The sequence below is a fragment of the Oncorhynchus nerka genome, linkage group LG6 (assembly GCF_034236695.1).
Source record: "Oncorhynchus nerka isolate Pitt River linkage group LG6, Oner_Uvic_2.0, whole genome shotgun sequence".
Lineage (NCBI taxonomy): Eukaryota > Metazoa > Chordata > Actinopteri > Salmoniformes > Salmonidae > Oncorhynchus > Oncorhynchus nerka.
Window position 1 is genome coordinate 34,784,812 of NC_088401.1, and position 15,747 is coordinate 34,800,558.

The 15,747-nt window shown below is 46.3% G+C and overlaps 1 protein-coding gene across 5 annotated transcripts in view; it reads right to left on the reverse strand.

The window, feature by feature from the left end:
- Positions 1-15,747, reverse strand: part of dlgap1b (discs, large (Drosophila) homolog-associated protein 1b) — a 231,801-nt gene that overhangs the window by 128,616 nt on the left and 87,438 nt on the right. For all 5 annotated transcript variants that reach the window (XR_003863768.2, XM_065019543.1, XM_029661525.2 and 2 more), the window contains exons 3-4: positions 4,700-5,834; positions 1,787-2,004 (exon numbers count right to left, since the gene is read on the reverse strand). Coding sequence is in view for 4 of the 5 variants with exons in the window: in XM_065019543.1 (XP_064875615.1) it covers positions 1,787-2,004; positions 4,700-5,758 (1,277 nt within the window). In the remaining variant the exon portion in view is untranslated. The remainder of the gene's footprint in view (positions 1-1,786; positions 2,005-4,699; positions 5,835-15,747) is intronic.

The window sequence follows — 15,747 nt, forward strand, 5'->3', positions numbered from 1 at the left end:
CTACCCTCTGTAGTGCCTTGCGGTTGGAGGCCGGGCAGTTGCCATATCAGGCAGTGATACAACCAGCCAGGATGCTCTCCCTTACCTACATGTACAAATTACCTCAACTAACCTGTACCCCCACACATTTACTTGGTACCGGGCCCCCTGTATATCGCCTCTTTATTGTTATGTAATTCTACTGTGTTACTTTAGTTTATTTTGTAAATATTCTATTTCTTGAACTGAACTGCACTGTTGGTTAAGGGCTTGTAAGTAAGCATTTCACAGTTCACTGTTGTATTCGGTGCATGTGACAAATCAAATTTGATTTGATTTGACACTCCTCCACCGAGCTGACTCCCTTCCACTGTGTTTTGGGTTAACAGCCAGTCTTGGCTCAGTGGACTCCAAGCGAGACCAAAGCTCCTGCGGTGGACGAGTGGTTCAGGCGCTCAGACGAGGTATGGAACAATGTCCACATGAGACTCCAGCCCACCATCAGAAAGAGCAGGCAAACTGCCACCGCAGTGAGACTCCTGTGTTCCATCCTGGTGAACATGTCTGGCTCTCCACCAGGAACCTCCCGCTCCGCCTACCCTGTAAGAAGCTGAGTCCCCGGTTCGTGGGGCCGTTCAAGGTCCTCCGGAGGGTCAACGAGGTAACTTACAGATTACAACTCCCCACTAAGTAACGTGGTTCCTGGCCCTCTGGCTGATGCCTTCCCCAATGACATCCCTCAGCCTCCCTTGGACATCGAGGGGTGCTCCGTCTATGCTATCAGATCACTCCTGGACTCCCGATGTCGTGGGGATCGGCTCCAGTAACTGGTGGTCTGGGAGGGGTAAGATCCAGAAGAGCAGTGTTGGGTTCCGGTGGATGACATTCTAGATCCCAACATCATCCAAGAATTCCACCTCGGGTCCGTCCTCCTGGCCGGCGTCGTCCTCTCCAGTACTCGACGTCGCAGGTTTACTAACCACCTGTCTTGGCAACCATCTTTACGCACACCTGCGTCTCATCAGTCACACCTGGACTTCATTTCTCCCTTGATTAATTACCCTTTATATAGCATTCTTTTGTTATCATTCAGCAGGTAGTATTGTTTGTGTTTCCATGTCAGACGCTTCTCTTGTTTTGTATCGCTCATTGTTATTAAACTCCCTAACTACACCTGCTTCCTGACTCCCTGCGCCTACATTACATACGCTGTATATGATTTCCCTGTGATGCTCAGAGGCTGAGGAACACCGATCTGAAATGAATTTGATCCACAGTTTGCCACCAGCAATTTGACCTATGTAACCTTTGAACCTAGAAACAAGCTGCTTTTTGCACGGGAAGGGTGCAACCAAGCCGATCACTTAGATATACTGTAAGTATGATCTGAAGTAAATTGGAAGTAAATTTGACATTGACCTTGATCTTTGTGCTAGAGACAAATGTGCAGCAGAGCTTTACCAATGATGATCACAAGGATATAAGTATGTTTTCCCTGTGATGTTCAGAGGGACAGTGATCCGAAGTTTGGCAAAAGAAATGCAAAAAATGTCATAATCTGATTGATTTACGACTTTGGTATAGTAATCAAACATTTGGCTATACATTTTGAACAGTTGGGACGATCAACTCAGGGGAAAAGGCATATGAAAGAGGACATTCTCAGCTACCAGAAAATACATTTTGGCAGGGTAAAATTATATATTTATGATCTTGATGTACTTACCGTGTGGGTCAAATTAACTCGGAACATAAACGGTGTCGGCCAAATCGAACATAAGGGAAGAGCTAGTACGCATCTACTCACTTGAGGGTGGTCATCTCGGTGAGCGATGGCTGTGTGGCCTTCAGGTAGCTGGCCCGGCGTGCCTGCACCTTTGGCGAGGGCTTGGGGCTGCAGTCTGAGTCACCACTGTCTTCTTCTGCCATGGCCTTGATGTAGCTGCCGCTGCGCATCCGCCGACATGGGATCTCCTCATCCTTCCCCAGGGGCGAGAATCCCCCACTCCACTCGTCCTGGGGCACCTGTGGGCCGAAGACCGTGAGAACATGCCAGTGACCGTTGTCAGAGCGATGACCCCCTCATCTAAACACCCAACTCTGAACCCTGGCTAAACCCTGTCCCAGCCAATCCCAGCCCGGGAATAGGATTGTCCAAACCATGCTCTATACCCACCCAGCCGCCAACCGCTGAAGTCACAGCACTGATCAATGGTAACCGCAAATGTTACTCTGAATGGGGTGTATTAGAACCATACCAATAGAGTGTAGAGACCAGAGGCCCTCCTTTGTGCTGCTCCCAGTCGCATATCAAACTGAGGAGTGAACTGTTTGGACTGAAATGTCTAAACTCTCCAACCCTGTCTGTCTGTCTTAATGAATGTGTAAAAAGAGGCAGGCAAAGAAGACATCTCCGCCTCCGTGGAAAAGGGAGAGAATAAACAAAGGAAGTTGTGTTCTGCCCCAGCACTGCTGGTCTCCAGTGTGAGTGGCTTTTAGGGGGGTTGATGTGGAGGCGAAAGGCAGAGAGGAGCACTACGGAGAGAAGATTGCATCCCAAATGGCCTATAAGGGCTCTGGATAAAAGTAGTGCACTATATAGGGAATAGGGTGTCATTTAGAATAGAAGCAGAGTGTCTGAATAATCAATGGCATGAGAATCATTCAACAGGCCGTTTACTAGGGAGACAACTCGTTTTTGACCTCAGGGTTAACAAGCGAAAAATGCCAAAGAGAGAGAATATCTAGGAACTGGTGAGGACTCGAATGACACCAATTATATGCCACAAGTGTCAACTCATCCTACGTCATGGTATGTCATCAGAAGTGCCCACTTCATTTGAGGGCTGAGGGGAGAGGGTGTGTCTTTTACATGTTTGGAATGCAGCCAATGTCTCTTGTCATCTAAAACAGAAACAAACATAACACCCTGCCAAATAAAGCTAAAGTATTACACAAACAGAAGCACTGTACGGCCATCTACATTCGAGAGGTTCAATACACTGCCGAGGAACTTTGACCCTGGGAGGAGATTGGCTGAGTGTCAATGTGTGTGTGTGTGTGTGTGCATGCGTACGTGTGTGAATGGGGACAACTGTAAGTGTGTGTGAACGGCGAGATGCGGAAAACAAGATCACATCGCAGCAGGAGAATTAAACAACATGTCACTCCAAATCGAAAAAGAAGTTCTGCTTCTTTTTCGAATTTCAAAAGTGCTCGCCTGTGAAAAGTGTCCTGTCTCTTCTTTGACAGTGCTTCTTTTTTGTCTTCCCTCGCTCTGTTAAAGAAAGAGAGCGCCAGCTTTTTTTCAGGTCGGGACAGGAGGAATGCTGCTACTGCTGCAAGAACACCACCCGTCCTTGATCTGATCGATTGGAGAAGCTGTTAAAATGCATGGCTGCAAAGATCTCTCTCTTAGTCCTTCTTACTTTCTCTCTCTCTTCCAGTCTTTCCCTCTCCACACTATGTCTCTATTTCCCTCTCTCTCCGTGTCTCAGTGTCTCTCTCTGTGTATCCGTGTCTCTGTGTCTCTCTCTCTCTCTCCGTGTCTCTTTCTCTCTCTCTCTCTCTGTCTGTCTTTCTGTCTCTCTCTCTCTCTCCCCGTGTCTCTTTCTCTCTCTCTCCGTGTCTCTTTCTCTCTCTCCGGGTCTCTCTCACTCTCTCTGTCTCTCTATGTCTCTCTCTCTCTCCGTGTCTCTCTCTCTCTCTCTTCGTGCCTCTCTCCGTGTCTCTCTCATTCTCCTATTATCTCTTAGTCCCTCTCTCTCTTTCTCTTCCTCGCCTCCCCCCCCGGGCTTCTGTTTGCAGTTCACCCAGTCAGATGAGGGGGGATGTGTCCGAGTTGAATCATTTCCTCTTTCATCTTCTCCCAAACAAACAGAGAGCGAGAGAGAGAGCACAGTGGTGCCACCAGGCTCAGGGATATGTGCTTTTCTCCACTTTGCATTCATTCTGTTCCCCTCTCTCTGATCTTACGTCAGCAGCCCGTTCAGACTATGTCCACGTCCTGTGTATGGGATCATGCTGATTTCCAAGTAAATATACTGCATGCAGTGATTGTAAAAGATCAGCTTAGAGGCTAATCCAGTTGATAATATAAATAAGTAATGGCTCCACAAGCAATTCTTCCACATAGAAATCCACAAGCACAAACACAGTCATTTCAGCACCCAGAACCAAATCAGCTACAAGGCTGTCACAGGACATTACAAACGCACATACGTGTAATGATGTAAAGGACACGAGACAAATGAAATGGGGTCCACAACCCGGGATGATATGGAACAGGATGCATCACCTTAAATGTGAGGAGGATGACGTCTCACGTTCAACACAAAGGAGGAAGTCTCATATTCAACACAAATGAGGACGTCTCACATTCAACACATGAGGACATCTAACATTCAACACAAATGATGATGTCTCACATTCAACACAAATGAGAACGTCTCACATTCAACACAGATGAGGATGTGTCACATTAAACATTTTTTTGTCCCCAAAGAGTGGCTGATAGAGAGAGAGAGATTAAGTCTGCTCCTCCTTACCTCCTCTCCTCTCCCCTTCTCCATCTCTGTCTCAAGGGACAGTGGACATGCAGGGGACCAGGGGTCTCCACACACACACATATGAGTCTCTGGGAGGACATGGATGGATGGATGGATGGATATAGAGGTGTGAAGATGGGAGTTCTGGAGAAGAAGAAGAGTTGTTGTCATACCTGGAGGAATTGAAAGGTCGGGCGGCCCCCCTGCTGGCAGGTCTCAGCCTTGACAAGGGCTTTGTCCAGGTTGACCGATGCCTTCTGGTAGACCTCCCTTGCCCTGCTGACCGTCAGTGTGGATGACCAAGAGCTCTTCTTCAGCAGCTGGCCAGTTCCGTCCATGCCTGTGCCCAGTCCTGGCAACCCGGCGCACGTAGAACACTTGACGTCATTGTTGCTCCGCGACGTCTTCAGCGAGTGGGCGCTGATGGTGTTGTACTGCTCCATGAAGTACTGTGACTGGGACTTCTCTGGGTGGCGGCCCATGGTCATCACCCCCGAGGGCATGCCTCCCGGGCTGGGGCTGTGGTGATGGTACAGGCACATCTCACGGTCCAGGGTGTCGTCCGAGCTCCAGTAGCCTGAGATGGCCGAGCGCATCTTGGGCTCTGACCTACTGCGGTCTTTGCTCTTGCTGCGCTTGCTGCTGTGCTTCAGGGTGCCTGAATTGGAGGGCGGGTCGTCGGGGCTGGCCTTGCCCCCGTTCACCCTGCCCCCCGATGGGCCCTCCAGGGAGTGGGACTTGGTGAAGAGTTTCTGGACCGAGTGGACAAGATGGCGGATCCTTCCGGGGCTGTCGCTGCGCTGGTGCTCCACCGCTGTGCGCTTGTACTGCAGCGTGTGGTAGCCGTCGTGCCGCACCGGCGCCTGCCGCTCAAACTGCTCCAGAAGATTCGGTGGAATTCGGTTGTTGCTTCCTCCTCCTCCACCACCGCCCCCCTTAATGCTTCCCCCTTGGCCTCCGGTGTAAGGCACCACAGCACACTCATCCTTCAGTTCGTGGTGGGAGCTGTATTGTCTTCGGGGGAAGGTGCTGCTAGCCAGGTCAGAGTAGGGCCCGCACTCAGACTGGAAGGAGCTTCGCTGGGCATAGTACGGGTGGTCGGCCGGGTGGGCATCGCCTGGGTTCAGCAGGTAGGGCCGGGCTTGGCGCCCCAGGGTCATGGAGTCATAGGAGGGGTCACAGGTCACTGTGTGATGGTGTCTCCGGCTACTCGACAAGCCTTTCATTGTCATTGTCACAGATCAGGGTACAGACGCATCTAACTGCTGCGGAGGACGTCCGGAACCCGGAGGGGCGCTAAAATAAGCTCTGTGGACACAGACAGACCCGGGCAGAACAGACAAACAGAGCGACAACAGAAAGAGACAAACAAAGAGACACAGAGCAAGAGGGAGAGAATTACTAGCGCACACATATTTGCATAGGCTCTTAGCATAGTCATTGTCTAAAGCTGATGAGAATGTCTTTTGGCACTCCTCGGCAGACGAGAACAGACAGCGGTGTTGACACTGGTAGTCCTATTCATCTCTTTCCTCTGTCATTCAAGGCTATCTAAATATAGCAGTCGGTTCATTTTGCATGCATTTCCTGACTTCCGAATCGCTCCTCAAGCTTGTCTTCAAACATTTATGTTTGCTCTGGTGAATTTGATTACACCAGGGGGGGAAAAAGAGACAGAGGGGGAGAAAAGCGTGGGTTGAGTTAGAGAATTAAAGTGTGAGAGGGAGCAAGAATAGTGCCCTTCTAGTTCCATCTCAGGCATACGCTTGAATTTAATACGGTAGATGGGTTTGTTTCCGCTAAGAAGAATGAGAGGGAGCCAGCTCCAATAAATAGTCATGGAATAGTCACCCAATTACAGATAGATCAACTCATCAAAAAAAGAAACGTCCCTTTTTCAGTACTCTGTCTTTCAAAGATAATTCGTAAAAATCCTAATAACTTCACAGATCGTGATTGTAAAGGGTTTAAACACTGTTTCCTATCCTTGTTCAATGAACCATAAACAATTCATGAACATGCACCTGTGGAACAGGTTGTTAAGACACTAACAGCTTACAGACGGTAGGCGATTAAGGTCACAGTTATGAAAACTTAGGACACTAAAGAGGCCTTTCTACTGACTCTGAAAAACACCAAAATAAAGATGCCCAGGGTCCCTGCTCATCTGCGTGAACGTGCCTTAGCCATGCTGCAAGGAGGCATGAGGACTGCAGATGTGGCCAGGGCAATACATTGCAATATCCGTACTGTGAGACGTCTAAGACAGCGCTACAGGGAGACAGGATGGACAGCTGATCGTCCTCGCAGTGGCAGACCATGTGTAACAACATCTGCACAGGATCGGTACATCCGAACATTACACCTGCAGGGACAGGTACAGGATGGCAGCAACAACTGCCCGAGTTACATCAGGAACGCACAATCCCTCCATCAGTGCTTAGACTGTCCGCAATATTCTGAGAGAGGCTGGACTGAGGGCTTGCAGGCCTGTAGTAAGGCAGGTTCTCACCAGACATCACTGGCAACAATGTCGCCTATGGGTACAAACCCACCGTCGCTGGACCAGACAGGACTGGCAAAAATTGCTCTTCACTGATGAGTCACGGTTTTGTCTCACCAGGGGTGATGGTCGGATTTGAGTATATCGTCGATGGAATGAGCATTACACTGAGGACTGTACTCTGGAGCGGGATCAATTTGGAGGTGGGGGGTCCGTCATGGTCTGGGGTGGTGTGTCACAGCATCATCGGACTGAGCTTGTTGTCATTGCAGGCAATCTCAACGCTGTGCGTTACAGGGAAGACATCCTCCTCCCTCATGTGGTACCCTTCCTGCAGGCTCATCCTGACATGACCCTCCAGCATGACAATTCCACTAGCCATACTGCTCGTTCTGTGCGTGATTTCCTGCAAGACAGGAATGTCAGTGTTCTGCCATGGCCAGTGAAGAGCCCGGATCTCAATGCCATCTGGGACCTGTTGGATCGGAGGGGGAGGGCTAGGGCCATTCCCCCCAGAAATGTCCGGGAACTTGCAGGTGCCTTGGTGGAAGAGCGGGGTAACATCTCACAGGAAGAACTGGCAAATCTGGTTCAGTCCATGAGGAGGAGATGCACTGCAGTACTTAATGTAGCTGGTGGCCACATCAGATACTGACTGTTACTTTTCATTTTGACCCCCCCTCCTTGGTTCAGGGACACATTATTCAATTTCTGTTAGTCACATGTCTGTGGAACTTGTTCAGCTTATGTCTCAGTTGTTGAATCTTGTTATGTTCATACAAATATTTACACATGTTAAGTTTGCTGAAAATAAACGCAGTTGACAGTGAGAGGAAGTTTCTTTTGTTGCTGTGTTTATATCCCTATGGGCCTATATTCACAAAATGTCTCAGAATAGGAGTGCTGATCTAGGATCTGGTCCTCCCTGTCCATATTATCCCATTCATTATCATCTAAAAGGGAAAACTGATCCTAGATCGTCACTTATTCTGAGACACTTTTAATATTGGTCCTGATCTAAGTCCTTCCAGTCATTTGAGCTGGGCCAGATTGCAGGCTGCAGTGAGTGAGGTATCTGCAGACAGAGTCCTGAGGCTCTACCTCTCTACTCCCTCTTCCTCCAGACTAATGGGCCTCTACAAGCCTGCAGAGCCTGGGTCACTGCAGCCAACAGGTAATAATAGCCCTTCCTCATATAGTGACATGAAAACAGTGGCATCCTTGAGGTCCTTTAACACCACCTTTAACACACAGAAACAGGATGCAGTATGCACAAACACACGCACGCATGCACGCACGCACGCACGCACGCACGCACGCACACACACACACACACACACACACACACACACACACACACACTCACACACACACACACACACACACACACACAGAAGCTCAGAGAGCACTTTATACACAGGAATTTGCAGTCGAGTGACAGAGATTCCTTTCTTAGCCTTTGGAGCACAGAATGTGGCCGAAATAAGAGAGAGGGTCTCTCATGAGCATGTCCCAAATTAGGGTGTCACCAGCCACCTGAGATACACACACACAGCTGCAAAAACTCCAACTGTCACTTAGTCCAATGGACTGGGAGGTGAGGATAATGGGAAAATAACAAGGGTGCAAGCACCCAGAGCAGAGCTCTGACAGAGCATAGCAGCACAGGCTTAGCTAGCAGAGGGAATTCATTACAGCTATTTATAACACGCAACCAAAGGCCACTGTGGTAAATAAAAGCAAGCAAAAGAGGGGAAGAGACCCAGCTAGCAATGAGGAATCGTCCCAGAAGCTGCCCTCTTCCAGGGGGCCGGAACTGATTAAATCGGCCCAGAATCAGGTGTTGGACTCGGCCCGGAATCAAAATGAATGACGGCCCAGAATCGGCCCAAGTACATCGGGCCGTTTCCGTCTACCGGAATTCAGCCAACTTTGCTGGCATTTTACCAGAATTCCCCACAAGCCGCCCAATGCAAATTTAAACAAACTCCCTAGCCCGCCACGGGAGTCGCTACAGCGCGATGGAAGAAAGACATCAAGGGCCGGAAAAACCCTCTTCTAACTCGGACAATGCTGGGCCAATTGTGCGAGGTCTCATGGCTCTCCCGGTCGGGTCTCAAACCAGCATCTGTAGCAAAACAGTTTTCCCTGCGGTGCAGTGCCTTCGGTCACTGCGCCACTAGAGAGGCCCCGTCCACAAAGTTTTTCATGCTCATCAATTGCCTTGCACAAAGTATCAAAGTATTAAAATACTTCACAGGACTTGTATTTTTTTGATCACAGAAACAAATGAGAAAATATAGAAAAATAAATTGTGAAATGTTCATTATATAAAGAAGTCCATGTAATCATCTGCCAGAGAGTAGTCATCTGCCTCAATCGTCCCGAGCCCCAAGTAATACATTTGGCCCAGATAACTCACACCGGAATCGGCCTGAGCTCAATCCCCGCATCCTAGCCATAAGTAATACTGCCGAACAGACTTGGGCCACGCGACGTCGGCAGAGTCTGACTCTCAGCCGAGTGACCCGACTCTCAGCCGGTTCGGCCCAGATCCACTGTGCTAGCTGGCGAAGGAGGAAAGAAAAGTGCACTGGAGGAAACAAGTCAAACAACAAGAGAGACAGAAAACGGAGGAATGGAATTATACCAAAGCTGTTTAATAGGGTCTGTGTACAGTAGGGATTCATATTTTCCAGAAAATGTACCAAGTTTCAACACCGGAATAATTCATATTTATCCCGAGAGTCCGGGGAAATACAGCATAAATTAAAGTGCCCAAATAGGAAGTTCCCACTTCAAAAGTTCAAAGCCAAGATATGGTCACTATGCCAGGGTTCTCCTCAAATAAGAGGGCTGCTGCGCCACCTTGTCGGCTTGCCTACACCACTATGTAAAGATTTCAGAGCAAATTAAACTGATATTTAGTAACGGCAGAGTAACTATCTTTGATCGCCAATGACATTGTTGTGAATTGTGAAACAGGCCGTTCATAGACTCAGAGCGCTATCATGTTCCTCAATTCAATTCAGCGCATTTCAGCAGTGGGCTACCGCGACACAGAGCGCCCCTTGTATAGTGTTGTGGAACATACAAACTGCAGTCAAACAAAAGGCAAATGACCAAAGTTGCTGAGCTTGCTAGATAACGAATGACACTGAATGACAGAATATCTCCTATATTTGGTCAAATCGAGTTGATGGTAATACAGACAGCAGATTAGCTCACGAATAACGGGAGGAGAGACGAAAGAGAGATGAAGAGTGGACATAAGTTTCAATATCAAGGTATCTTAACAGGGACCAACTCTGTTTTCAAATATTCATTGGGGCGGCAGGGTAGCCTAGTGGTTAGAGCGTTGGACTAGTAACCGGAAGGTTGTCGTTCTGCCCCTGAACAGGCAGTTAACCCACTGTTCCTAGGCCGTCTTTGAAAATAAGAATTTGTTCTTAACTGACTTGCCTAGTTAAATAAAGGTTAAAAAAATAAAAAGATCTACTCTCATACCGTCTGTTGACCACACATTCTCTACCGAAGCTCTCATATCGGCAGCAAGTACGAGACAACGCAAAAGCAGGGAAAATGCTATGATGGTATTTGTATAAGCATAGGCCAAACATGTGCTTCGATAATGCAACCTATGCATTGCAGAATAAAGTTAGGAATTTTCATCCAAGACACGAGTCAAGAGTTCGGGTTTAAGTGGGATTGGGACTGGATAGGAAAATAGCCTAGGCTCTAGGACAGGAGAAGTTTTTTTTCTTCTGTCTGTGACAGAGATGCCTATGCAGTGAACTGAGCATAAGCCTACCACATTTTGGTCTAGTCTGAAGAGTCACAATGACAGCTCAAAGAGGCATGTGTTCTTCTATAGGCTAGACTGTAGGGCTGTTCTGTAGGGTTTATTAACTGCATCTGGGTCGCTTGCGTAGTCCAGCAGTATCAATTATGCGTGTGCTTTGAGTTTATGGCGCCTTTGTGTGACGTAAATACGTATTAAATTGAGCTAATCTGATGCTGCTCATTTTGTGTGTCTTGAAGAATTGCATTAGTGCAAGATTGGGGTAAATGTTGTAATTTCCCAGATCTTGCCATTTAATTTGTTTGGGAAATGTGAAGAGTGTTCCCGGGACAGTCCCTGAATGCCGGCTACCCAGGTTAAATCCCTAGTGTAGGGTACGTACATTATGCATGTTGTACGTCCCAAATGGCACCCTATACCCTACATATTAGGGCGGCAGCGTAGCCTAGTGGATAGAGAAATTGGACTTGTAACTGAAAGGTTGCAAGTTTGAATCCCCAAGCTGACAAGGTACAAATCTGTCATTCTTCCCCTGAACAAGGCAGTTAACCCACTGTTCCTAGGCCGTCATTGAAAATAAGATTTTGTTCTTAACTGAATTGCCTAGTTAAATAAAGGTAAAAAAAAATATTGCACTTATTTTGACCAGGGTCCACATTGTACTATGTAGTGAATAGAATGCCATTTGGGACAAAGACAGTGTGTTTATTGTTTTGTTTGAGGAATATGTGGAGGCTCTACATTACTTGAGGATGGACTGAACTGTTTGTGAACATTATGATGATATTTCCATTTCTGTGTAAGACAGAGGGATCAAATATCGCTTAGGCCGATAAGCATATTCTATTGAGAGAATACAAATGAGATAAAACTATTTATCTCCACTAATTCCCAGCCCCCAGCCGCTATATTCGCAATGGTGAACACAGAAACACACACACACACACACACACACACACACACACACACACACACACACACACAGAAGAAGCTCAGAGAGCACTTTATACACAGGAATTTGCAGTCGAGTGACAGAGATTCCTTTCTTAGCCTTTGGAGCACAGAATGTGGCCGAAATAAGAGAGAGGGCCTGGCGGCTATAGCCAGCCAGTTTGTGACACAGCTGCCTAACAATTACAAGTCTGCTCGGGATGATCTGGATCTGATGTTGGGTCATGTTGCCTTCCCTTCACTTCCCAACTGTCAGCTGTGCACTGCACACATCACAAGCTTCATCTGACTGGAGCGGTGGAGCTCCATCTTGAACGATGTTTTGCTGCCACTAGCTTGCCTCCAATGTCTTATACTGTGCAGTACACCCCCACTATAGCAGGACCTGTTTCTGGTGTGTGTGTGTGTGTGTGTGTGTGTGTGTGTGTGTGTGTGTGTGTGTGTGTGTGTGTGTGTGTGTGTGTGTGTGTGTGTGTGTGTGTGAGTGGATGTTGGGGACCAAAAGAATAGTAAACAAACAAACATTTTACCAACTGGAGACATTTTGTTAGTCCCCAACAGTCTCAAAAGCTATTTCTAGGGGGTTTTGGGTTAAGGTTAGAATTAGCGTTAGGGTTAGAACTTAAGGATCGGACCCTTTCTTCAATTTCTGCCTAAAATGACATACCCAAATCTAACTGCCTGTAGCTCAGGACGTGAAGCAAGGATATGCATATTCTTGATGCCACTTGAAAGGAAACACTTTGAAGTTTGTAGAACTGTGAAATTAATGTAGGAGAATATACATATCTGGTAAAAGATAATACAAACAAAAAAACATGCAGTTTATTTTTTTCCCCTAATCATATTTGAAATGCAAGAGCAAGACCATACAATTAGATAGGAGTTTATGTGTAATTTACATTTTGGCCGGCAGATGGCAGCAGTGTGTGTGCAAAGTTTCAGACTGATCCAGTGAAACATTACATTCCTACACTATATTTTGTAAGAAGTCTGCCAGGAGTTTGCCCAAATGTGTTAAATTGGTCAATTGATACATGTTCTATACAGAACATACAAAAATGCTATGGTAATATTTTTTTTAGTTTACACACTCCCAGGAATGTCATACATGGATAATTAGTAAGCTTAGGGTAAGAGTACGGGTTAGGTGTAGGGTTAGAACGGGACTGAACAACCCACAAGGTTAGCTGTGGAAAACTCTGTGTGTGTGTGAGTGTGGTGTGATATGAGCTCAGTGTTGGAAAGTTGTGTGGTTGCCTGTTGTATGCAGTTAACACTGAGTATTATACTTGTATGGTGCTGTAGTAATACAGATAGACAGTTACAGTATGTCCAACGCTGGAGCTGTGGCCGTTTTAGGGCTCTCTGGTCGAGCTACTCTCATTATAACCCAATAAGACATCAGCTTTTTCCAACCGAGGATATGAGATGAGACAAGATCCTACTTTATTGTCTGTTCACATAAAAATCAGCTTTGCATCTACAACACTGCACAAAACAACCATGTACAGTTGAGGTCGGAAATTTACATACACCTTAGCCAAATACATTGAAACTCAGTTTTTCACAATGTTATAAATTGATTTGTTTAATGAGGGAAATACGTATTTGACCCCTCTGCAAAACATGACTTGGTGGCAAAACCCTTGTTGGCAATCACAGAGGTCAGATGTTTCTTGTAGTTGGCCAGCAGGTTTGCACACATCTCAGGGGGGATTTTGTCCCACTCCTCTTTGCAGATGTTCTCCAAGTCATTAAGGTTTCGAGACTGACGTTTGGCAACTCAAACCTTCAGCTCCCTCCACAGATTTTCTATGGGATTAAGGTCTGGAGACTGGCTAGGCCACCTCCATGTTTGCAGTGGGGATGGTGTTCTTGGGGTCATAGGCAGCATTCCTCCTCTTCCAAACACGGCGAGTTGAGTTGATGCCAAAGAGCTCCATTTTGGTCTCATCTGACCACAACACTTTCACCCAGTTGTCCTCTGAATCATTCAGCTGTTCATTGGCAAACTTCAGACGGGCATGTATATGTGCTTTCTTGAGCAGGGGGACCTTGCGGGCTCTGCAGGATTTCAGTCCTTCACGGTGTAATGTGTTACCAATTGTTTTCTTGGTGACTATGGTCCCAGCTGCCTTGAGATCATTGACAAGATCCTGCCGTGTATTTCTGGGCTGATTCCTCATTGTTCTCATGATCATTGCAACTCCACGAGGTGAGATCTTGCATGGAGCCCCAGGCCGAGGGAGATTGACAGTTCTTTTGTGTTTCTTCCATTTGCGAATAATCGCACCAACTGTTGTCACCTTCTCACCAAGCTGCTTGGCGATGGTCTTGTAACCCATTCCAGCCTTGTGTAGGTCTACAATCTTTTCCCTGACATACTTGGAGAGCTCTTTGGTCTTGGCCATGGTGGAGAGTTTGGTTGATTGATTGCTTCTGTGGAGAGGTGTCTTTTATACAGGTAACAAACTGAGATTAGGAGCACTCCCTTTAAGAGTGTGCTCCTAATCTCTTCTCGTTACCTGTATAAAAGACACCTGGGAGCCAGAAATCTTTCTGACTGAGAGGGGGTCAAATAATTACGTCCCCCATTAAGATGCAAATCAATTTATAACATTTTTGACATTCGTTTTTTCTGGATTTTTTTGTTGTGATTCTGTCTGTCATTGTTCAAATAAACCTACCATTAACATTATAGTCGGATCAATTCTTTGTCAGTGGGCAAACGTACAAAATCAGCAGGGGATCAAATACTTTCCCCCCTCACTGTATGTCAATATAGGACTCGTTTTACTGTGGATATAGATAATTTTGTACTTGTTTCCTCCAACATCTTCACAAGGTCCTTTGCTGTTGTTCTGGGATTGATTTGTACTTTTCGCATCAAAGTACATTCATCTCCAGGAGACAGAACGCATCTCCTTCCTGAGCGGTATGACGGTGTTTACACTTGTGTATTATTGTTTGTACAGATGAACGTGGTACCTTCAGGCGTTTGGAAATTGCTCCCAGGGACAAACCAGACTTGGATGATTTCTTTTGATTTTCCCATCATGTCAAGCAAAGAGCCACTGAGTTTGAAGGTAGGCCTTGAAACACATCCACAGGTACACCTCCGAATTGACTCAAATGATGTCACTTAGCCTATCAGAAGCCATGACATCATTTTCTGGAATTTTCCAAGCTGTTAAAAGGCACAGTCAACTTAGTGTATGTAAACTTCTGACCCACTGGAATTGTGATATAGTGAATTATAAGTGAAATAATCTGTCTGTAAACAATTGTTGGAACAATTACTTGTGTCATGCACAAAGTAGATGTCCTAACCGACTTGCCAAAACTATAGATTGTTAACAATACATTTATGGAATGGTTGAAAAACACTCCAGTTTTAATGAAGTGCACCAGTCCCTCCTGCAGCAAAGCACCCCCACAACATGATGCTGCAACCCCCGTGCTTCACGGTTGGGACGGTGTTCATAAACTTCCGACTTCAACTGTATGTGTGTTAGAGTACTTTGACCATGTTTTATTTTACAGTCTGATATTCACGAGGATAAGGCAAGCACTATAGGAACACACATTATCTAGGATTACAGACAAGCCAAAAAAATCTCAAATGAGCAATAAAAGGCAGGAATTACTGTAAATGGGTCCAGGCGTTTTGATCTTTGCTGAGCAGTGAACAGCCCAAAACGACCCAATCTCTGTGTGTATGTTTGTTTACAACATACAAATAAAAAAAGAAGACCAACGTCACTACTATTGCTATCCCTAAGGGGAAAAATATTACATTTAGGTGGATATTTACTTCAATTTGAAATGACCAAATCTTTAAATCGCATTGTTCATTTGTGGTTGAAATCTGGTTAAAATTAGACTTAAACTGTGTACTTTTTTTCATATGTAAGTATACAATATGTGACCCGTTTCAGGAAACTAAGCGCACTTCACAGGAG